Source organism: Pollachius pollachius (assembly GCF_949987615.1).
Source record: "Pollachius pollachius genome assembly, chromosome: 1".
NCBI lineage: Eukaryota > Metazoa > Chordata > Actinopteri > Gadiformes > Gadidae > Pollachius > Pollachius pollachius.
In genome coordinates, this window is record NC_136934.1 from 22,157,941 (window position 1) to 22,180,896 (window position 22,956).

At 43.3% G+C, this 22,956-nt stretch overlaps 4 protein-coding genes across 6 annotated transcripts in view; all 4 read left to right on the top strand.

The window, feature by feature from the left end:
- sgsm1a (small G protein signaling modulator 1a) overlaps positions 1–9,876 on the top strand; it is a 39,882-nt gene extending 30,006 nt beyond the window's left edge. Inside the window, exons 16-24 of the mRNA XM_079756188.1 lie at positions 1,523–1,651; positions 2,042–2,221; positions 5,191–5,262; positions 7,471–7,595; positions 7,750–7,832; positions 7,960–8,069; positions 8,197–8,293; positions 8,807–8,974; positions 9,540–9,876. Coding sequence (XP_079612314.1) covers positions 1,523–1,651; positions 2,042–2,221; positions 5,191–5,262; positions 7,471–7,595; positions 7,750–7,832; positions 7,960–8,069; positions 8,197–8,293; positions 8,807–8,974; positions 9,540–9,628 — 1,053 coding nt within the window. The 3' untranslated portion in view covers positions 9,629–9,876. The remainder of the gene's footprint in view (positions 1–1,522; positions 1,652–2,041; positions 2,222–5,190; positions 5,263–7,470; positions 7,596–7,749; positions 7,833–7,959; positions 8,070–8,196; positions 8,294–8,806; positions 8,975–9,539) is intronic.
- A 4,385-nt stretch (positions 9,877–14,261) lies between these two features.
- gatc (glutamyl-tRNA amidotransferase subunit C) lies at positions 14,262–15,978 on the top strand. The gene is made up of 5 exons (XM_079753707.1): positions 14,262–14,538; positions 14,608–14,658; positions 14,752–14,921; positions 15,603–15,706; positions 15,801–15,978. Exons 1-5 carry the CDS (start codon positions 14,344–14,346, stop codon positions 15,860–15,862), a joined length of 582 nt encoding a protein of 193 aa, XP_079609833.1. The 5' UTR covers positions 14,262–14,343; the 3' UTR covers positions 15,863–15,978.
- Positions 15,979–17,085: 1,107 nt separating this feature from the next.
- On the top strand, positions 17,086–18,310 carry LOC307088086 (polyubiquitin-like). Of its 2 annotated transcripts, none has more exons than XM_079753876.1 (2): positions 17,086–17,396; positions 17,504–18,310. In XM_079753876.1, exon 2 carries the CDS (start codon positions 17,516–17,518, stop codon positions 17,990–17,992), a length of 477 nt encoding a protein of 158 aa, XP_079610002.1. In that variant the 5' UTR covers positions 17,086–17,396; positions 17,504–17,515; the 3' UTR covers positions 17,993–18,310. The 2 variants fall into 2 exon arrangements, with proteins under 2 accessions (XP_079610002.1, XP_079610003.1); XM_079753877.1 differs by having other exon boundaries at positions 17,306–17,396; positions 17,507–18,310.
- A 3,093-nt stretch (positions 18,311–21,403) lies between these two features.
- On the top strand, positions 21,404–22,757 carry LOC307084718 (polyubiquitin-like). Of its 2 annotated transcripts, none has more exons than XM_079749202.1 (2): positions 21,404–21,872; positions 21,967–22,757. In XM_079749202.1, exon 2 carries the CDS (start codon positions 21,976–21,978, stop codon positions 22,450–22,452), a length of 477 nt encoding a protein of 158 aa, XP_079605328.1. In that variant the 5' UTR covers positions 21,404–21,872; positions 21,967–21,975; the 3' UTR covers positions 22,453–22,757. The 2 variants fall into 2 exon arrangements, with proteins under 2 accessions (XP_079605328.1, XP_079605327.1); XM_079749201.1 differs by having other exon boundaries at positions 21,406–21,872; positions 21,964–22,756.
- The last annotated feature ends 199 nt before the right edge of the window (positions 22,758–22,956 follow it).

The window sequence follows — 22,956 nt, forward strand, 5'->3', positions numbered from 1 at the left end:
ACACACTGTCATATACACACACACAGTCACACAGTCATGCACACACGCACGCACACACACGCGCGCACACACACACGCACAAACAGTCACACACACAGTCGCGCACATACTCATTCATATAGTCAAACATACCATCATACACACACATATACATGTAGACATAAACACGCATACAGTCATAGTCACACACACACACACACACACAGTCATTAACACACACATACACACACACACATGCACACACATTTACACACAACACGTACACTCAAACAAACATACAAAAACACATACAGACACACAGTCATGTGCACACACACACACATACAGACACACAGACATACATTCATACACACACACACATACACAAATGCACACATACACATGCTCTGACATACTCAAGACACACACGCATCCACACACATATGCTCAGACATACACAGGCACACACACATACAAATACACATACTCATACACGCATACACATACAAATACACATGCTTGTACACACACATGCTCAGACATACGCACCCACACGCAACCGTAAATATTCACCTCCTCTCCCTCCCTCTTTCTCTCCCCCTTCTCACTATTCCTTCCTCCGTAATCTCTTGCGTTTCTTGCACCTCTGACTCTCATCCGTATTCATCGTCTGCTAATCATGGCCTCATTATTAGTCACACGGAACAGTATGCGCGAGGCGTGACTAATCCTCTGTCAATCGTGGAGTCCTCTCCTCTAAGTGTTGGCAACTGCAAATCAGATGAGTGTGCCTGGTAAACACAAGCCTTTAATTACAAAATCAACATGCCACATTAGCACTATTTATTACCACATTTCATCTCATATTAACTGTACAATTTATTTTCATATTTCAGGTGCAAAGCACATGCAGACACCATAGGTTTTTAAAAGGCTCTAATACGAAGAACTTGTTGCCAAATTATGAAGTGTGACACAGATGCAGAAGATCAATACAAAGCTCCCACTATTAAATATAATTAATCACTTAACCAATAGATTTTTTTTGTTAGTCAGGGCTTGAGAGAAGCCATAGAACAGCCATTAGTGATTATCGTTAAATCAATTGGAAGCCCTAACCCAGTACCAAACCTCGCCATGCCCATGTGTGTCTGAGTGTGTGTGTGTGTGTGTTCTTACAGACTAATGAAAGACGGTTTCAGTGTTCCTCACTAGGCAGTGGACCAAGAATGAGACAATCAGGTGTAGGCCACATCCCTAGAGAGCCAGGAGGTCCATCTAGAGTAGTTGACACGGCCACACGCGTCAGAGTGCACTTTGCAACTGTCCTGATACCAGGCAGGGCATAAGGTCTCTTTGCCTTATTCTATCCAGAAATGTTTTTGTAAGTGTTCAGAATATGGCATGATTTAATGGGTTCCAAGTTAATTGAAGCATTAGCATTGGCAAAACCCAAACATTTTCTAGTCTTTCAGTAGCTGCTAAATCTACCGCAACATGCCTAGTCCTGTTTGAACCTTAAAAACATGTCTGCTGTCCACAGGCCTACGAGGAGAAGGAGCTGCTCCGATTGGTCTACTTTGGGGGTGTGGAGCCGTCGCTGAGGAAGGAGGTGTGGCCTTTCCTCCTGGGTCACTACCAGTTTGCAATGTCCGAACCTGAAAGGAAGGAGGTTTGTGTTTGACCTTTGACCTTTGAGTGAGTGAAATGCTCAGAGCAGATCTGTTGTGCTTGCGCGCTTGCATCTGTTTGATACTAGTTCCATTTTACGCCGATCCCGCCTCATCAGGGCATCTCTTTACAGATTGTTTGGGTCGACCACAGGCACGTGAATGCAACCGTTCCCAATGGCGGAAGAAAAACATGGAGGGAGGGAGGGAGCAGAGAGGAAGGAGACTTTGTTGGGGGCGGGGTTATTAAGTTTGGAAATCTTCCTCTGTCTGACTGACCACACTCAAATCTCAAACCAACCGCAGCTTTCTAGTAACAAGACACACACCAACAACCCATGTGGACCCGTTCTGCTGCGTCCTAACGGACATGTTCTCTGCGGTGCGGCCAGGTGGACGAGCAGGTGAAGGCGGGCTACCAGCAGACCATGGGCGAGTGGCTGGGCTGCGAGGCCATTGTGCGCGAGCGGGAGAAGGAGCAGCACGCGGCCGCCATCGCCAAGTGCTCCGGGGCCAGCGTGGACAGCTCCAGCCAGCCGCTTGTGCACCGCGACTCCACCCTCAGCAACGAGGTGTGGAACAGGGGCCGCACGCACGCACGCACGCACGCACGCACGCACGCACGCACGCACGCACGCACGCACGCACGCACGCACGCACGCACGCACGCACGCACATCAGGTAAATGTGGTGGTGTTGACAACCGTCAACACCACCACATGTGTTGACGGTTGTCAACCGACGGTTGTGACGGTTGTGCGTGCGTTGACAACCGTCAACACCACCAAAGTACCCTGACACACACACATACATGCACGCACACACACACACACACACATACACATGCACACGCACACAAACACACATCAGGGAACTGTGGTGATGTTGACAACAAGCCACCACAGTTGACACACACACACACACATACAAATACACATAAACATACCACACCTGCAAACTTGTCGTTTTCTTGGTCTATTGGGTCATTCACATAGAACCGGAGAGGTTTTTTTTTTTTTTTTGGGGGGGGGGGGGGGGGGCGGAGAAGGCTGTCCTTCATATGCATGTCATGCAGGCTAGAATTGCGAAACATTATTGGATAATTCTTATAATTGATATTTCTCTGGGCCAATCGGAATCTCAGCACTGGCTTCAGAATCTTGAAGCACACAGCGCCAACTGAGCTCGCCTTTGGATGACACGCCTGGCTACCGTGCAAGTCTGATGGAAACTCTTAACGTCAATTTGGTAGGGGTATAAACCAGGGGTGTCAAAATCATTTACACTCTGGGCCACACTCAAAGGGCCGGTTGTAACTGTAAGACTATATAATTGAACTATTCCTTAAGATATTGGTAAGTAACTGTCTCTGCATTTTAGTATTTATTTATACATTGCATACTTGTACATGCAATTACATACATTTAAAAATATATGTAAGCAACTAAGAAAATTGCTCTGTGTTATAATGAACTAAATCCCTATAATTGATCAAGTTACGAAAACCAACATTACTCCATCAATCAAAGATCAAACTGTTTAAGCAAATAAAAAATGGTAATATTATCATACATAAGTTATAACATCAACTTTAATAAGCTCAAAAACTTCCCCCCTTGTTTGAGGACCGTGGTTCTACCACCTTAATTCTGTAGGGTATAGCACATCGCCATATTCTGAGCCACCTTCTTCAAAAACTGCTGGAACTGGAAGGGATCCAGGCCACAAGCCTGAATCACTGCCATATAATGACCAGATGGCCGTTGTCATTATATCATCCAGTTCAAGAACCAATCCACAGAGGGCTTCTTGGTGGAGAATGCAATGATTGTTTTTCAGAGGTGTGTGGCAGAACTTTTGTGCATTTTCACCTTTTTTTGGACGATTTTCAAATTCATTTGAAGCTGCCGCGGGCCACATAAAATGAGTTAGCGGGCCGGATTCGGCACGTGGGCCTTGTGTTTGACACTCTGGTATAAACGGTATAGAAAGTACACCAGTGTGAATTTGCGCACGGTATGGATTTTGGGGTTACCGTGAGACCGGTGTGACCAGTACAGTGTTGTGTGTAACGCGTAACAAAGTAAGTAACGGTTAATACAGTAACCTAACTACTTTTTCATGACGGGTTCAGTATTTTACCCCTTCAGAAGCATTTATATCGAAATTAGAAGATAAAATTAACATACCGTGATATAATACCGTTACCGTCTATGCCTCAAATCATACCGTGATATACATTTTAGTCCATACCGTACAGCCCTAATTTGAAGGAACTATCTTATGTTAAATTTGAGGTGAGTCAAGCTTTTTGGAGCAAAAACAACAGCTATTTGTTTGCTTGATTCAACTAATGTTAGCTACCGTTTTTTTGATGTGATATAATTTACGATAATATTGTATTTTTAGGACCGAGTCAACGCAGAGTACTGCACGAACGTAGACATTGCATAAAGTTAGTAAATTCTATCAACATAGGGCTATTTAGATAAATAATCTGGCAAGGGTGTTGTCCTAGGCTAATACACCAACAGCAAATTTCTGTATAATAAAGGGCTACATTTTGCATCCAAGCCTGTCATTTGACAGGCTTGGTGACACTGTCAGCTTTTTTACTCTTGGGAGTTTGCAGGTCTGACATACACGTACACATACACACACACACACACACACACGTGAGGGTGTTGTCGAGGTGACCGTTGTCGAGGTGGTGCCAAGTCACGTTCTTCGCTCGTACATCATAGGTTGTCAACCAATACAAAGCAAGGGGGGTGTCTGGGCAATTGTATCTGAATCATCCTACCTGCCTACCTAGACCACTTATTGTGTCTCCTTGGCGTTCTGTCCAATCACAATGCAGGCCGAGATTGATAAGGGCATGTGGCAGATCTTGTAATTTGATGGGGAAATTCAGGCGACAATGTTTGAATCTTTATAGACATGTGGGTAAGGATATGGGGACACCCACCGCGCTTTGAAAATAGAAGACTGATACAGGAAGGTAAAAGACAACAATATAAGTCACCAGCAGAATATGTCCTTTTTATGCGAGCAATCCCAGTGTCCCAGGTGTGTGTGAGCCGCGTATGAAGCAGGGATTCTCTTAAAGTGATGCTTCAGAGTGTTTTGGAATCGAGATGCAATCGATTCCTAATCCAAACTAGTTCTCAACAAGACAGCGAGTCGATGGTGCTCACCAGTCCATTGTTCCTCGTATAGTGCGTTTCTTGGGTGGATTAAGCACTTCACATGTTTCATCCTTGGTCCTTCCTATCAACCAATCCTTATCAATCTCATTTGGTGATTGAGTCAAGATTTACCCTGAAAAACCGTGACAATTACACCATGTGGATTAATGTGATTCATTATAAGGCCGTCATGAACATTGCTAGACAGAGGGGAAATGAGAGCTCAGGGTTTCACCCTACTTTTTATTACTGAGTGGCCCTAGTGTCTTGCGCAGTCTGAATGCAGCACAAGAAGTGTTCCAATGAGGTCCAATCAGAGTAATGAAGTCATTGTGATTCCGCCTCTCCTCCAGTCTTCCCAGAGCTGCAGCTCTGACCAGCAGAGTCTGGCCCGTCTGCAGAGTGACTCCAGCAGCAGCACCCAGGTATTACACCCTGTGAGATGATGTATGATATACCTCCATGCTGTTTGTCATGTCGTGGTATAGGCTGCGGGATCAGGATAAGGTTGTAATTGCGATATGCACCTCGCAATGATTGACCATGGACACACAAGATTCTAGCGCCCATAGCAGGAAATGCCTTTGATGCTCTACAGCGCTTGTTGCCGAGTTGTAACTGTTTGTAATTAGATTTTAACATAACAGGAGTACAAAATCAGATATATGCATGAAATTGTTTTATGATCTTCTTTGTACATTCATTTCCATGGTTAGCTTATTGCACGATTCAGCTTAAAGGTGACATATTATACCACCAGGTGTGAGTGTGTCCGTTACAAGCCGTTTTGGAAATTGGCACACAAAAATTTGTGCTGATGGATCAGTCTACCAGCCTACCCAGTGGACTGTAGCAAACGTTGCTCATCTGTCCGTCATACATCTAGGTGGACACGTCCACTTGCTACCCGGTGGTATAATATGTCACCTTTAACATGCCGTGCGCTGTGCAGCGTTTTCTTTAAGTTTCCTCCACACCCCTCTCTATGTGTCTTCCATGTCCGCTAAGTGTGTGGAGCCAGCACTCCGCCGAGGGGCCCGCGGCCCCCCTGCAGCAGCCCGCTCCCCTCTGACTTGTTCTTGCAGGTCTTTGAGTCGGTGGAAGAGGTGGACCAGATCGAGGCCGAAGCGGAGACCAAGGGCCCCGGGGCCAAGCAGGCCCCCCGGGTCCCCAACGGGGTGCTCCAGAACGGGGTCAGCTCCCCCGACTCCGGGCACCCGTCCTCCCGCAACTTCTCCGTCACCTCGGGCCTGTCGGACGTCTCCTTCAGCACCGAGGACAGCGCCTGCGTGCCCGACCTGGGGCCCAGGACCCCCGCCACTTCCGCCGCCGCTGCCGCCCCTCCGGAGCGGGGGACCCCTGGGGAGCCCCTGGCGGTTCACCCACCCTTCACGTCGGGAGACCTCAGAGATGAGGAGAAGCCCTCTGAGCGGAGGAAGAGCCGTGGAGAGCAGGGGGTTGTGGAGGCCGAGAAAGCCCGGGCGGAAGAGGAAGGGAAGCAGCCGGAGGCGGCCGGGGCAGAGCAGGCTGAGGCTCCGGACAGACACACGGACACAGTGGAGGGGGAAGACCAAGAGCACGCGCCACCAAAGGACGCCTCCCAGTCCGAGCCCGCGTCCACCCGGGTGCCTCGGGAGGACACCGATATGAACGCAGAAGGAGGAGAAGGAGCTGAGCCAGAACAGACGAGGGATTTCAAATCCAAAGAAACAAAGGCCAGCTGGGCACCCCGAGAGCTGATGTCCACAGAGGGCGACGACGTCGTCGCAGGAGGCGAAACGGAGGAGGCAGAGATCCCTGCTGCACTCAAGAGCCTCCTCCTGACCGGGGAGTGCCCAGCGGAGGCCTACCGCCCCGCCCAGGGGCCCCGGGCTCCCAGCGACTCGGAGTCCGAGTCCCCGTCGGCCATAGAGATGGAGGACATCCCCAAAGCCAGCGTGCCCACAGGGCCGTGGGACGGGAAGGGCCGGTGTGAGGGCTGGTCCTCCTCAGTGGAGCTGCGGGGGGAGGCCAGTCCCCAGGGGGCCCAGTCCACCCTGCCTGAAGAGCCCCAGATGGAGAGCCTCTACCCCCCCTGCGACCCCCCGGCTGAGACCCAGGGGGCCGAGGAGGAAGGGTCCTCCCCGGTCGAGGCCAAGCCCGCCTACTCCGTAAGTGTGCACCTACGTTACGCCCTGTCCTTCAAAATCTGCCTCTTCGGACATCACAAGTGGACGCATCCACCTAGATTTGTGCTAGATGGATCAGTCTACCAGCCTACCCAGTGGACTGTAGCAAACGTTGCTCATCTAGCCGTCCTACATCTAGGTGGACACGCCCACTTGTGATGTCAGAAGAGGCAGATTTTCAAAACGCCTTGTAATGGCTAATCATACCCACACCTGGTGGTAAAATATGGGACCTTTAAAACATCACTGTCTATAGTTCAGACCCTTCTGTGTGTTTACCCCATTTCATCAAATATGAATTGAAACAAACCGATTATATTTATCTGTGTAGTTCAAGGGTTGAACTCCAGCAGCAGGACTTCCCTGAGCTGATGGTGGTTGACTGGCAGCCATGTGGTGGCAGGAGGCCCCTTGGTTTAGGTGTGAGCTGTGTAGTGACCGGCCCCTTGTTGACCCGTGTTGCAGCAGGAGCTCCTGGACCTGTACACACTGAACCTGCACCGCATCGACAAGGACGTGCAGCGCTGCGACCGCAACTACATCTACTTCAGCCCCGCCAACCTGGACAAGCTGCGCAACATCATGTGCAGGTAAAAACAAATGCGGTTTCCGCATTGCTTTGCCCCACTTTTCGCAGTTACATAACAATTTAAACCTTGAAATGTTATTGTTTTTTACGAACAAACCATCCGTAATCAAATACATATCATTGAGGGGGAATAACTTAAATGTGCCTGTTGTCAGTTATATCTGGCGCCACCTGGAGGTGGGCTACGTGCAGGGCATGTGTGACCTGCTGGCTCCCCTCCTGGTCATCCTGGACGACGGTGAGTCAACAGTTTCATCACAGTGCCACCATGTGTTTATACCTGGCTAGTCAGACGACCGTTTGCATTGACACAACACCTGAGGCTGTATCTTCTCCACCCACCCTGTGCTGTTATGGCCCGCCAGAGGCCATGGCCTTCAGCTGCTTCACCCAGCTCATGAAGAGGATGAATCACAACTTCCCACATGGAGGCGCGATGGACACACATTTCGCCAACATGCGTTCCCTCATCCAGGTGAAGAGCGCTGTTCCCCACACATGGTGCCCTGGTTCTTGGTGGTGTCAGGGCCGTCTCTCTGTCGTGGTCGCCTGTATGTGGGTGACACTCGCCACACTCCCTTTTGTCTCTCTGTACCTCCCAGATCCTGGACTCTGAGCTCTTTGAGCTGATGCACCAGAACGGGGACTACACCCACTTCTACTTCTGCTACCGCTGGTTCCTGCTGGACTTCAAGAGAGGTCCGCAGATAGGTTTCCTCCCGCCGTAGACTTGATGCAAGACTGAGAGACAGCCATGGCCGTTCTCCAAGGACCGGGCGCCGATGTTGATTAAAATCTCACACTCCACGGTTTTACAGCTCCCTCAGGAGCATCTTATAAATTCATATAATCTTGTGGAGTTAAAGTGTCTTCCGTGCGCTAACTGAAGTATAAAGTATCAAAAGCTGTATTTGGCTGAATATGTAGCGACCACATTGGTGAAACCATGCATGTCTGGATTAATAGCAGCGTTGTCCAAAACCACTAGTCAACCTCGGGATTGTAAAATGAGATGAATGAAGATACGCCAGGAGTCTACAGAATCGAATGCAATGAAAACAAAAAAAGGCATCTTGAGATTATGAACCGTTTACATATTCACAAAGAGTCCCAAATCGTAACAAAAAGATTGTTGTGAATCCTATCTTCTGGGAGGGGTTCACACAGCAGGCGGGAGATGACTGGGGTTCCCTCGATGCTTTGTCCCTGCAGAGCTGGTGTACGACGATGTGTTTTCTGTGTGGGAGACCATCTGGGTGGCCAAGTACGCATCCTCGGGTCACTTCGTCCTGTTCATCGCCCTGGCGCTGGTGGAGATCTACCGGGACATCATCCTGGAGAACAACATGGACTTCACCGACATCATCAAGTTCTTCAACGGTATGTTCCCCGGGCTGCAAACCTCGGCTCCACTGTTATTTCAGGGCACTAAATGTATGTGTATCCTTTCGGTCTCAGTAGCATGGTATGCAGTATCCAAACTGTGCTCGGGTTCTTGCCCAGTTGACAAAAGCACAAATGATTGGAAACATTGACATTTATTTTTTAACCTATGACGTTTATACGATACAGGAGTAAGTGAATTACAGCGTAATGTTTGCTTGCGCTGTAGAGTAATATAGAGGGCTCATATGCACCATGTAAACTACCACAACGTCAAGTCAGTGCGTTTGGATGCAGCCATCTTGTGCTGTTAGAGTCTAGACTAGCTGGAAGAAAAATAAAGGCGCTTCATACTTTTTTACTATTGTTTACACTGCTATACTATTTACGAAGTTCTATTACTTTGCAGGAAACAGACATTAGCACTGTTCAATGCAGATCTCTAGATAATCTGTGAGTGTTGTTGTATTTTTGTTTAGCTGTTTGGTTGTTTATGTCTTTGGTAGTCTGTCTGTCTATGCCTATACATTTACAGCAAGTCACTTGTTTTGTTTGTTCCCAGAAATGGCCGAGCACCACAACATCAAGCAGGTCCTGCCTCTGGCCCGAGAGCTAGTGTGTAAGGTTCAGATGCTCATTGAAAACAAGTGAAACTCCTTTCCTCCTTGATGTTACGTATTAGCTGTTGCAGCAACAGAGCAATTTAAAGTCGCAATGTGTAAGATTGAGCTCTTCCCAGTAAGTAGGCAGGAGTCTTTCAGATTAAAAACAAACTCCATATCAGTTTTCGGTTCACGCTTTCGGTAACTGGCTCTGCAACTGTGTGATGCGCCCTAGCGTTGCTCGGCTGGCCGGGGAGTGGGCGGGGCTTTGGTAGATTCGATAATCAGATTAGACACACCCCCTTTGTTTACAAGAACACATGTACTAGTAAACAAAGACAGAGGTACGGGTTTGGCCAGCTATTTTTATTTGTAGACTATATCAGCTACAGGATGTGATTTTATTGATAACATTATCAAAATCTCTATTGATCAGAATTGACAAGGTAATTTGAAATTTGAAGCTAGTTTAAATGTTACTTATTGCAACTTTAATGAGATGCCACACAAGCACACACATGCACGAACGCACACACACCCACCAACACACACACACCGACCCAACCACCCACACACAAACACACACACACACACACACACACACACACACACACACACACACACACACACACACACACACACACACATATACACATACAGAACCACACAGTATACAGTCAGGTTGCTCCTGTATGTGTTGTCAGCTGGTGTGTAAAGGTGTAATTCTTCATGACTGTAGCTAATTGTAGATCCAAATATCTTTTGTCTGAAAAATGTTGTCTGTTGAGTGTCGATGTTTACCTTAGTAAATTATATTTTTTATTTTAAGATGATTATAGTTTTGGTTGCACATTTTCCAACCAAATGGATTCTTGTCAACTAATGTCTTTATTAATGAAGAAAACGGTACATGATTCAAATATGTATTTAGAACTATTTTAATATAAGGTACTGAAGAAGTTTTACTAAATCACCAGATTATCCTAATTATAGGTGAGACCTGCAGACACTGTTTCAATGACCACATGATTTCTATATTTCAGAACCCATTTCATCTTAAATACAGACATAGTTAAAATAACCCCATTCCTGTGGTTATGGCCCAGTGCAGAGAGATCCTGTGCGTCCTATATGAAGATGCACTGTGTACCTTTTCCACTGCAGTCGTGACTTCTGGTTATAATGCTAGCAATGTGAAGGATGCAGTGAAGGAGTGACATGGTAAGGTTGTATTAACATACAGTAACTACTGATACTCTGTGTTCTCATTGTGCCCCACTCTTGCCTATACCCAATAGTATGTCTGTGTATGTTGTGTGTGAATTGTACTGTAACCCCCCCCCCCCAAAAAAAAGAATAGAAAATTAGGTTATGAAGATGAAAGGAACTATAGATAACTACATTGATATCAAAGTGAATTAGTAATCTCTGTACAGAGCTATTATGAGGACATTTTGACAGCGCTATTATTGTAATTTTTTTTCAACATCAGGGCAATCATTTTATGACGTTTCTAATGTAGTGCTGCTGGCATCCTTTGTGACTTAAATTCAGTGTTTCCCTACATGCATCCAGCAGTGGCCCAGCACAGCGGCTAGACTACTAGCAACACAGCAGTCAACCCTGCATTTGTTTTTATTAGAAATTATGTTGGGCGCCGCAAATGCAATTTGCTTTATTTAGTAACATAAATATCATGGGTGCCCCCAACTGCACCCTGCTCAATCGTTACATCCTCATTATTGGCATTAGTGGAAAATATTGATGGCAAAATAGTATTCTAGTAGCTAGAAGAAGAAAAACTGCATGATAACACTAAAGGTGGAATTATCTTAGGAATGGACTAAAAGTAGGTTTTAATAATAAGTAGCCTCCATATAAGATTGTATAAAACAGAAGCAACAGTATTATGAAACCCAGAAGGAGGGATGGCTACAAGCTGCTAACTTAAAACTGTATTTGATTATATAATGCCAAAAGAATGTGGTTGTGCGCATAGTGCACTTGCATGCTTTCCTAGTAGGTTACATTTTGAGCAAAATACATGAGATGGTGGCTGTTGGAATGCAGCCCAGCACTACTGGCATCAGGGATCCAACCAGAAGCTCTGTGGGCCCGACCACACGACATAGTGCAACTTACACAAACCAAAGCACTGCTGCTGGAAAAATCATTAAGGAAACACTGCATTTCATTCATTTATATAGCCATTATTATTATTATTATTATTGTGTGATTATTATTATCGGCATACACAGTAAATGTGGGAACTAGATGAGAATGACTGAAATCATGTTGCCTCAGATAACTTATGACACTATTTTTCTTATCACAGATATTACAAAAGAAACATGTGAAATGACAGAGAATCACTATTTGCAAAAATGTAATGTGTACACGTTGACCATGGTTGAATGGCAGGTGGTTTCCTCTGCACATTACACATAGGCCAAACTTGTTTTTAAAGCTAAGAACACAATCCTTAAACAAAACGACAGAAGACGGGATGCTGCTATGGTTTAGGGCGAGTGCCTTCCCATTGAAGTAGCTTTTTTAAATGAAATGTAGACGTGCTTTCCACTCTTTAACGGCTGATGTAACGTTGAGGAATATTTATAGTCTAGCCACAAGTCGTTTATTGTGTGAAGTGTTGTTTTCATGAATGTGATGAGATTAATTGCAATTAATATCAGTGGTTCCTTCTGAAAAAGGCATTTATTTTGTAAAATGAAATGATTTGCTAACATCTAGGTGTTTATTTATTCATTCAACTTCTGCTTTTGTTTTTAAAACTATAACCTTGCTGGTGTTTAGTTCTGAATGTTTGTGGTAAAACAAATTATATTTAAAATGGCATATTAAATGGTATATGTTTTTATAAAATGATTCTGTTTTTTTTTTTAAGAGAGTTCCTTCCCCAATCACTTAGGCATATGTATTTTGGGGATATTCTAATAGAAAGGAATAATGCTCACGTGCAATGAAGATTAATTGTGATGTCTGTTGTATAGTTTTTCCGTGCTGCCTTTACAGATAAGGGTAAGTATAATAAGCTATTAATTAAAGAGTATGCTGTTTTAAAAGGCAAAATATAAATGATCTGAACACAAAAGACAGGACTTTTGTTTTTGCAGGGTCAGCGCCAGCTTCCATATTCTGGGGGGCAGGGGCGTAGGAATGAGTTTAACATTGGGGGGGACACCTATCGGACACCTGACAGATCCGTTAATGGTTTAAACAGAAATATATCATAAATTAACTACACTGAAAAAATTCACAAATATATTTTATTCTACTAAAAAGATACATTTGTAAATGTAAAGGAAAACACATTTTGAATGGCAGTAATGAACTGATAAATATCAAATCAATTCTTTAATTGCACGCTCAATCATCCAGTTTTTTACAATAAGAAGCGGTGACAAGACGCTGTGTTGCGCTTTCAAAATAAAATAAAATATTTTTCTCCCCCGGTATCATTTTTAGGTGGGACAGATGCGCCTGTCTCCAATATTGGAGGGCACACGTCCCCTCCGTCCCCCCTGGTTCCTACGCCCTTGCTGGGGGAGAATTTGGTCTCACATGCAGGGACACACACAGAAAATCACACTCAACTAGTTACAGCCTATAACTTGCGTTTCCAACAATCTCTTAGTTCCTTCATGCCTTCATAATTCAACCAGCTCTACGTGCTGAAATGAATTCACGGAAGAAAATCTTTGAAAGTACATATTTATCTTTCCCTTTCACAATGTTGCTCCTCACCATCTCTGAGGGACTTTGGACATTCTGTAAAGGTCTCTGGCTCACGGATCTCAAGCTTCATCCTACACACCCGTCTAATAAGGAGGGATAATGTTGTTGAATTGTTATTTTACAATTCAGGCATTCAGCAGACGCTTTTATCCAAAGCGACTTTGGATAAAAGATCGGTCAATACACACTGACACACCGACGGCAGAGTCAACCATGCAAGTGTCTACGTCACAAGGCCGGTCTATATTGAGAAGCATGGACTCTGATAACCTACAAGCATCCCTTTTTCATAAGTAATGCTCAACAAAGTGATATGAGACCCCGATAGAATTAAGTCGGTAGAGCATCAGACTATAAATCTTAGGGTCCTGGGTTCAAGTCCCTGTTCGGGTGAATATGTTTTTTAAAAGACTTAACGGATCAAGGCTGATAAGCAAAGCTTGCTGAGGCCCGATTGGTTGACTTTTCTCAAAATAAGACAATCTGAAATAAAGTGTATTTCAATATAAAGAAGACGAGTAATTAATATGACTAATTATTTTAGAAATTCAAACCGACAATCACTTGGCTTGAAATATGTTTAACAGACAACGGGAAATCGAGCAAATGGATATATATTCTATAAGGTTTTTCTCGTATCATAAGCTTTATCTAGCCTACTTAATACATGATTTGACGCTATAAACGGAACGTCATAGGTCTATAATTGTCGGAGAAAATTCGTTTTGAAAAAAAAAAGTCCGCCCGAACAGGGACTTGAACCCTGGACCCTCAGATTAAAAGTCTGATGCTCTACCGACTGAGCTATCCGGGCGCTCAAAGACGTATATTATGCTGTTACATCTTAAACTATTGCTGAATTGAATAGGCTCCACCTCCACTCTTCGTTAAGCTACGTTATTTTCAGCGTTAGCTAATAGCTTTTGCTAGTAGCATTTGTTACTATAAATGTAGGTTACTCAACATTGAGCTACATTATCAACCATAAGTCAGCCAGTTTTACTGAATATGCTTGGGATTCATCAGATATGTGGACACAGAGTGCAGTTGAACATAAAACTGCCCTTATTATGCCCGTATTATGCTTCCAGAACCGACAATATGTTGTCAACAAACGTGAAGACCTTGAGGAAAACAAGAAACACACAGAGTCGACCAGTAACGGTCGCACGGCTGTACAGTTCTAATAAACACAACTCAAAGGTAATTCAATGGCTGGAGTTAAATGTTTAATGCCCGGTGTATCACCATTTAACGTTGTCCCTGATTTAGGTACCAAAGGTCCCAACGTGGGAATCCCTGGGAGAAGACCGGATCCCATCGGTAACCAAATAACTGTCATGATCTTGTATAATACACCACCATACTTGACATAAGATTGAAAATAAATCTAAAACAAACGTTATTTTTTTCAAGTTGCCACAAGTCCCGTCCGATTTGGTGGACAAACTGGAGAGACTAGCCCTGGTTGACTTCCGCACCAAAGAGGGTCTGGTCTGCCTGGAGAGAGCCATACGGTTTGCGGATCAGCTTAATATGGTGGATACAAGTGGAGTAGAGCCCATGGATTCAGTCCTGGAACACAGGTATAATGGACTATTCTGCTAGGAATACAATAATAACCGGTCCATGACACACAGCACATGCATTAGCCTATGTGATTTAAGCAGTCATTATTGAATGAATACATTTAGGGAATTTTGCTGACGCTTTTATCCAAAGCGACTTACCACTATTCATTCACATATTCACACACCGACGGAGGTGTCAACCCCTTCAGGGCGACAGCCAGCTCGTCAGGAGCAATTAGGGTGAGGTTCTTTGCTCTGGGCAACCTCGACACGCTGGTAACCTTACCAGCCAACCCGCTCTACCTCCTGAGCTTGTATTTATTTAGCAGATGCTGGTGCTCAAAGTGACTTAATCGTTTGGCTGAAAAGATCTGTAGAGCTGTTGTGTACCCTACAGCCTTTTAACTGAATGGGTTTCTGAATGTTTTCCCTTATGAGCATGCAGATCTGATGACTTCAATTAAGAGCAGTTGGGCAATGTGTTGCACTGCCGGCTCCAATGGAGACTTTGGTCTATTCAGGTCTTGAGCGATTGCTGGTACTCAAGTCCACCTTGAGTACAAGTCACCTTGAGCACCAGCATCTGCTAAATAAATGCATGGATTCATATACACATTAAATACCTAAGAAATACCGAAGAGTATTCACAAATTTGTCATGTGTCTGAAAAGGCTTTGAACCTGATGTGATTCTCAGGCAGCTCTTCCTGAGAGGCGATACAGTGACTGAAGGGGATTGTGCAGAGAAGCTGCTTCCACTTTCAAACACCACAGTGGAGGAGTACTTTGTTGCACCTCCGGGTAGGAAAAAAAACGTCCACTTCCAATCGACATCTAGTTAGTTTGTTATCAGAAATTGCTTTTTTTCTAAGCTTTTTGTTGTTTTTGTCCACAGGAAACATTCCACTTCCAAGGCGGGAGGAGAGGGTGTCCATGTTGAAACACTCTGAGTTTTGATTCAGCTGAACATGTTATTTATATATGTATATCTGGTCTTTGTGTGTGTATGACATTGTAATACATTAGAAAATGGAATGGTTTACAGACAATTTAATAAATGTTCAACAGTTGGACTCTGGCCACGCACCATTATACAATCCCCACCTGTTAAATAGCCCTAAAGACAGCATTTATTTCTATTAAAAACATCATCAATCCACTGTTTTTTCAGAAGAATGGTTGTCATTTGTAATTCCTTGCATAGCCAACAGATGGCAATGAGAACTAAGATAAAAGGGGACATTTGGATATCAAAGCAGGTACGGGTTGAATACAGAACAACATTCAATATTGTTTAGAATATCGGCAAATAAATTGATATATTTCCACCAGAGGTGGTATTAACAGCAGTTAATTCCATTAACTGCCAAGTGCAGGATTTCAGATGTTTAACCTATATGTCCTGTAACAGATTCACTCATTAGTTATTACATTAGTAGCTGAAGGAAAGTTACTGTCCTTTTTCTTGGGATTCTTACTATATGATTTTGTGAATGAACACAATTATTTTAGTCACCTGTCTGCCTATGGGTCGCAGTAGACTAAATAAGTAAGCCTACATCTAGAAAGTACCCCAATATCACGGACACAGATCACGTTATAAATGATATCTTATCTATTTATAACATAGGAATCGCCTCTGGGTACTTGAACCCGTCCTGTGTTAATTGATTGTAATCACCACTATGGGAGGATACATAAACTAATGGTGTGTTCCTGAATCATCGGAAGTTTATGTAGTGCAACTCGGAAGTTTATGTATCCTCCCATAGTGGTGATTACAATCAATTAACACAGCACGAGTTCAGGTACCCAGAGGCGATTCCTATGTTATAAATAGATTAGATATAATTTATAACGTGATCTGTGTCCGCGTGAGGCGCGTTTATGGTATGAATCATTGGTATCTATGGTACACCCAATATGACTAAATGAAACTTAATTTATGCATAGTCAAAAACAGAAACCTAAAATTGTCTAACAACATGACAAGGAAGTTGATAATGAAGTGATATTGGGGTACTTTCTAGATGTAGGCCTACTTATTTAGTCTACTGCGACCCATAGGCAGACAGGTGGACAACAAAAAGGAAATAGGAAATGAACTCAAACTTAACCTCATCTCCAGCCTATTTCCTAAACTTAACCATAGGCCTACACCTAAACGTGATCCTCTGTAACCTCATACCTAAACTAGACCGTTTATTAAAGTAGACCTTGACCTAGACATAATTGGCAACGCAATTCTAGGATAAACTAACTCGCTCAAAATCGATCAAAAACAAGAAATCAATACGAAGCAATCGGTTTCTGTCTATGACTCGAATGTTCGATTCGGTGAAACGAAACGGATCGTCATGTGATCAAAGTTGGAAAACGAAACTTAGTGGAGGCTTTATAAACCCACAGCAACAGCTGATGTGGAGGTAACAAGTTTCTCACCGAGTCGTACACATTCATCATACTGCTCTTCAAAGACTTTTAACCCGAGGTAAGTTCAAATGTAGGCTATGCTATTTTTGCTTGTTAAGTATGATTAGCAGGGCTGTCAATTTGAAAATCAATCACTCTAACATGCTTTTATTTACCTCTCCCCAGCAGCAGTTGGTCATGGACATCACAATCACTCTTCTTAACGGGGAGTCTCACCCTCTCACCGTGGCTCCAGGGACCACCGTGGGCTCGCTGAAAGACCTCCTCTCTCAAAGGTCTCGACTCTCCCCGGAGAGTCAGAAGCTTTTCTACGACAACGACGGGGTGAAAATAATTCTCGACAATCCCTTAACATCTCTGAGTGCCTATGGTGTGTCACCCGGCGCCAATATCTTCTTGCTGGCCAAGGAGCCCACCAACATCCAAGTGTTCCTGAGAACGCTGAACGGCCAGACCCACACCTACACCGTCCGACCTGGGGAGACTGTGGCGGGCTTCAAGCTCAAGGTGAAACAGCGGGAGAAGGTGGCCGAGGACCAACAAAGGCTGACGCATGAATCCAAGCAGATGGACGACGGAAGTCGTACACTGGAGTCCTATAATGTGAAAGAGGGCAGCACCATCTACCTGAACGGACGGCTGAGAGGCGGCTAGGACTCGAGAGGCGGCTATGACTTGAGAGGACTCGAGAGGAGACGACTCAAAAAGAGATGGTTTGCACGAATGTAATTGCTAAATCCCTTATTCTTTGTTGAGATTATTTAACTACAGAATGAATATATGTTCACCCAGACAGTTACATTAAATGCACTTAACTGCCTGAAGTTCACCATATTTGTATTTTTAAAAAAATGCTGTGTTTTAGCTAGACCATTATGCTATAGTTGTATCTGTCACTGTTTATGCCACTTTAATGATTCCACTGTTATCAATTGAATATCTGAACTTATGTAATAATAAATTCAATCCTAAATATTGGGTTTAAAAATTGTGTGTTGTGTTTAAAACCACATTCATTTTCTGTGTGACTCATTCTTGTGACCTGAGTAATCTCAATTTACTTTGTAGTTGTTTGGTTAGCTGTACCATTTGACAAGACTTGGTCGTCCTCCACAAAACGATCACTCAGAGCTGAGTGACAGAGGATACCAGAGAAATCTCTCAAACCAGGACCGCACTTCTACATGCATTAGATGGACCCTATTTCTTTATTTTTACTTTGAAGACTTTAAGACACCTTTCGCAAATTACGCTCAGGTGAAGGTCGACAATGATTAATAAGTAATTTTATTGGTAATGGTTACGTTTATACATTCGGTTAGAGATGGTTAAGTTTGAATGTAAGGTTTGAAATGGCTAGTTTAGGCACAAAGTTAAGGATGGTTGGACCTAAACTAACCATTTCTAGCCCAATACCTTCACTTAACCATCTCTAACCTAATACCTTTACGTATTCATCTCTTATACCAGTATACGGTTAGAGATAGTTACGTTCGCTAGGTTAGAGATGGTTAAGTTGAGGTATTAGGTTAGAGATGGTTAGGTTGGGTATCAGGTTAGAAATGGTTAAATTTAGGTATTAGGTGTGAAGTTTGGGTATCAGGTTAGAAATGTTTAAGGTTTAGGTATAAGTTAGAGATGGTTAAATTAATCGGTTCTAGCCCTATTAATGAGACGGCGAACCGAGCGAAAAGACTACAACCAAACGTGAACAGCCCCCCTTTCCGTTTCCGGCCAACAAGCAATGATTCTATGAGGTATTCTAGTCCGCTGAGCTATGAGCCAGAGAGCTAACATTATGGATTGTACATATTTATAATTCGAAATTCGTATCAGCCTTTATACCACAGATACGCTAGGGTCTAAAGCCTATAACCGCGTTGTCTCATTACAGTTTAAATCATTTTCCACAATTTAACAGCTCTCGTTTTGATGAATAATCACTGCGCCATTCGTTTCAATGGGAATTGCGCCGGTCTATACTTTCAAAACAAAGTGTACATATTTATAATTTGAAATTCGTCCCAGCCTTTATACGACAGATACTATAGGGTCTATAGCATATAACCGCATTTTCTGATTACAGTTTAATGTAACAGTAAGCTTGCAACACAGCAACTGCAAATTAATCACAGGGAGATTACCATGGCAACCGCTCAAACAACACGGCGATCTGCGCGCGCATCCGCCGTGTTGATATACAAATAACCCCGAATTTAAACCAAGTGAGCGTGCCGTTCACAGATACCAGAATGAACGAGTTCACAGTAATGTTCATCAGGCAGTAATACAGTACGTTCAGTTTACGTTCGCCCAAAATATGAACGAGTTCATGAACTATCGTTCAATGAACGCGTTCAGGCACAACACTGCTATTCACGGACATAAAACGGCATAGAAATACGGCCGGTGTAAGACACATGAACTATAAAACCTATATATGTAACCAAAACCAACCTAACACTATCAATAAGTATCAGAGTTTCCGACCCAAGGTGTAATACAGTATTCCCCCTATCAGGTATTCAATTTAATGAATGAGGGAGGAGACGATGTACAAAAATAATGCACTTTAATTGAGTTTGTCTTTGCTACAAAAAGAAAAGTAAAGTATACGACAATCAACCCACAAATGGGTACAATCACTTCTATAAAAATGAGGGAAGGGGTCCGCCCTTAGTCACACAGTTAATAGTATACCACACAACAGGAATGTTACAATTAATCCACTGATATTTCAACACAATCAGTAGGTTAATATCACTGCACACAAACAGATTAGTAAAGGCCTCAGTACAGACAGCAGTGGCTACAGCCAAAACAGACCCATTGCGCTGAACATGTATATGCTATAGCCTACTACCCTCTACGTTCTCCCAGCCCCGGCTGACTAAGAAAAGAAAGGAACAAACCTCACCAAAACAAAAGAAGAATAGAAATAAACAACATAAGTTGGAGGTGGTCTTACACAATGATAAGGCATACAGAGCTAAACAATTTTAAGTAGGGGAAAACAGTGGGTACAATCATCTCCTGGAATTAACAAAAGACCACATTAGTTTGTTAATTATTACTTTCCTTATGGACAACTATAAAAACAATGATCACATCACATCAATACATAGCAGCACATACATTTCTCATCTTAGTTCATTCATGAATTAACACTTTAATATACATAACATCAGTGGCGAAGCTAGACCTTTTTTGGGTAGGCTGAAGCCCACCCGATTCTATCTATGCCTCTTCTTGAATTGCTTCATGTTTTAGTCGGCAGAGGCTTGTAATGGTGCGTAGCATGACAAGCATGTCTGTTGAGAGTGATGTTGAGAAAATAGATCCTGAACGATTGATTGATACATTTGCCTCCCTGAAAGTGAGGCGACATAGTTTAGTGCTCCCGGCATAGTGGTCTGTTTCTCATAGTATTAGTCTATTATATGTTGTACTTGTTGATTGTTTTGCATCACAAGTTTTATAAAAATGAATGTTGATACAATATTCCGATTTCAATAAAACAAAATTTGTTTTGAAGTTCGCATTTTACTTTGTCCTCACATTTTTTGTATCCATTTTCCATATTTACCATGTATAGTTTACTTTGAAAACCAATGTGTTTCAGTAACTGTGTAAAAAAAAAGAGAGAAAATATGGTCAATTTTGAGCGAAAATTACCCAAAGGAAATTGAATAAACCTCAATTTTTTATTACAGAGTTCACATACATTTGATTATTCCTTCATCCAAACAGTTTTTCTTCCTTTCATCACTTTAGTGGATCAGAACTTTATTATTTAGCTCACACTGCCATCTATTGGCTAAGACATGCACCAGCATAGTAACTAAGAAAATAAAAGTCACAGAATCCTGGGCAGAACATAAGAAAAATCCTGGATAATAAAATAATAATAATACATTTATAACAGTGTTGTCTATAACTTAGATAAAAAAAGTTATATTTATTTATTCTTTAAGAGCTAGAGTCTAACCAAAATGTGTTTAATCCTTTCCTCCAAAATCCCCCCCACCACACACACCTTTATATACTTCATATACCCCTGTGGCTTCCTGGGGGCTGGGCCCCCCCAAAAGTCAGAACCTAGAATCGTCCCTGCATAACATTTAACTTCATAAAATCTTCAATACCCATTTATACCGCGAGCCATCCACTGTTTGAACGCGACGCGAACGAGGGAGCATGTACGTACTACCGCCAATGTAAACAACCAGGCATTAGACGACCGATACACTGAAATGTTAAACAACACAACGTGTGTAAGCTTACGGCATGTATTGATCTCTATGTTGTTGATATTCGCCATTACTCCGGTATTGCATGAACACAACTATGATCCAATACAAGCAATAGGTTTCTTCCTATTTCTCGAATATTCGAATTGGACAAACGAAACTGAAGTCGTTTGGAAAACGAAACTAGTCGAGGCTATATAAACCCACAGCATCACTGCTGATATGGAGAACACAAGTTTATCACCAAGTAGCACATATCCATCATCCAGCTGACAGACTTTGAGGTAAGTTCAAGTGTATATTATTAAGTCTATAGTATGATTAGAAGAGCTACAAGTTGGAAATAAGTCTAAATGGTTTTTATTTCCTCCCCAGAAGCAGTTGGTCATGGACATCACAATCACTCTTCTTAACGGGGAGTCTCACCCTCTCACCGTGGCTCCAGGGACCACCGTGGGCTCGCTGAAAGACCTCCTGTCTCAAAGGTCTCGACTCTCCCCGGAGAGTCAGAAGCTTTTCTACGACAACGACGGGGAGAAAATAATTCTCGACAATCCCTTAACATCTCTGAGTGCCTATGGTGTGTCACCCGGCGCCAATATCTTCCTGCTGGCCAAGGAGCCCACCAACATCCAAGTGTTCCTGAGAACACTGAACGGCCAGACCCACACCTACACCGTCCGACCTGGGGAGACGGTGGCGGGCTTCAAGCTCAAGGTGAAGCAGCGGGAGAAGGTGGCCGAGGACCAACAAAGGCTGACGCATGAATCCAAGCAGATGGACGACGGAAGTCGTACACTGGAGTCCTATAATGTGAAAGAGGGCAGCACCATCTACCTGAACGGACGGCTGAGAGGCGGCTAGGACTCGAGAGGCGGCTATAACTTGAGAGGACTCGAGAGGAGACGACTCAAAAAGAGATGATTTGAACGAATGTGATTGCTAAATCCCTTATTCTTTGTTGAGATTATTTAACTTCAGAATGAATACATGTTCACCCAGACAGACATTAAGTGCACTTAACTGCCTGAAGTTCACCATATTTGTGTAAAAAAATGCTGGGTTTTAATTAGACCATTATGCTATAGTTGTATCTGTCACTGTTTATGCCACTTTAATGATTCCACTGTTATCAATTGAATATCTGAACTTATGTAATAATAAATTCAATCCTAAATATTGGGTTTAAAAATGGTGTGTTGTGTTTAAAACCACATTCATTTTCTGTGTGACTCATTCTTGTTACCTGAGTAATCTCAATTTACTTTGTAGTTGTTTGGTTAGCTGTACCATTTGACAAAACTTGGTCGTCCTCCACAAAACGATCACTCAGAGCAGAGTGACAGAGGATACCAGAGAAATCTCTCA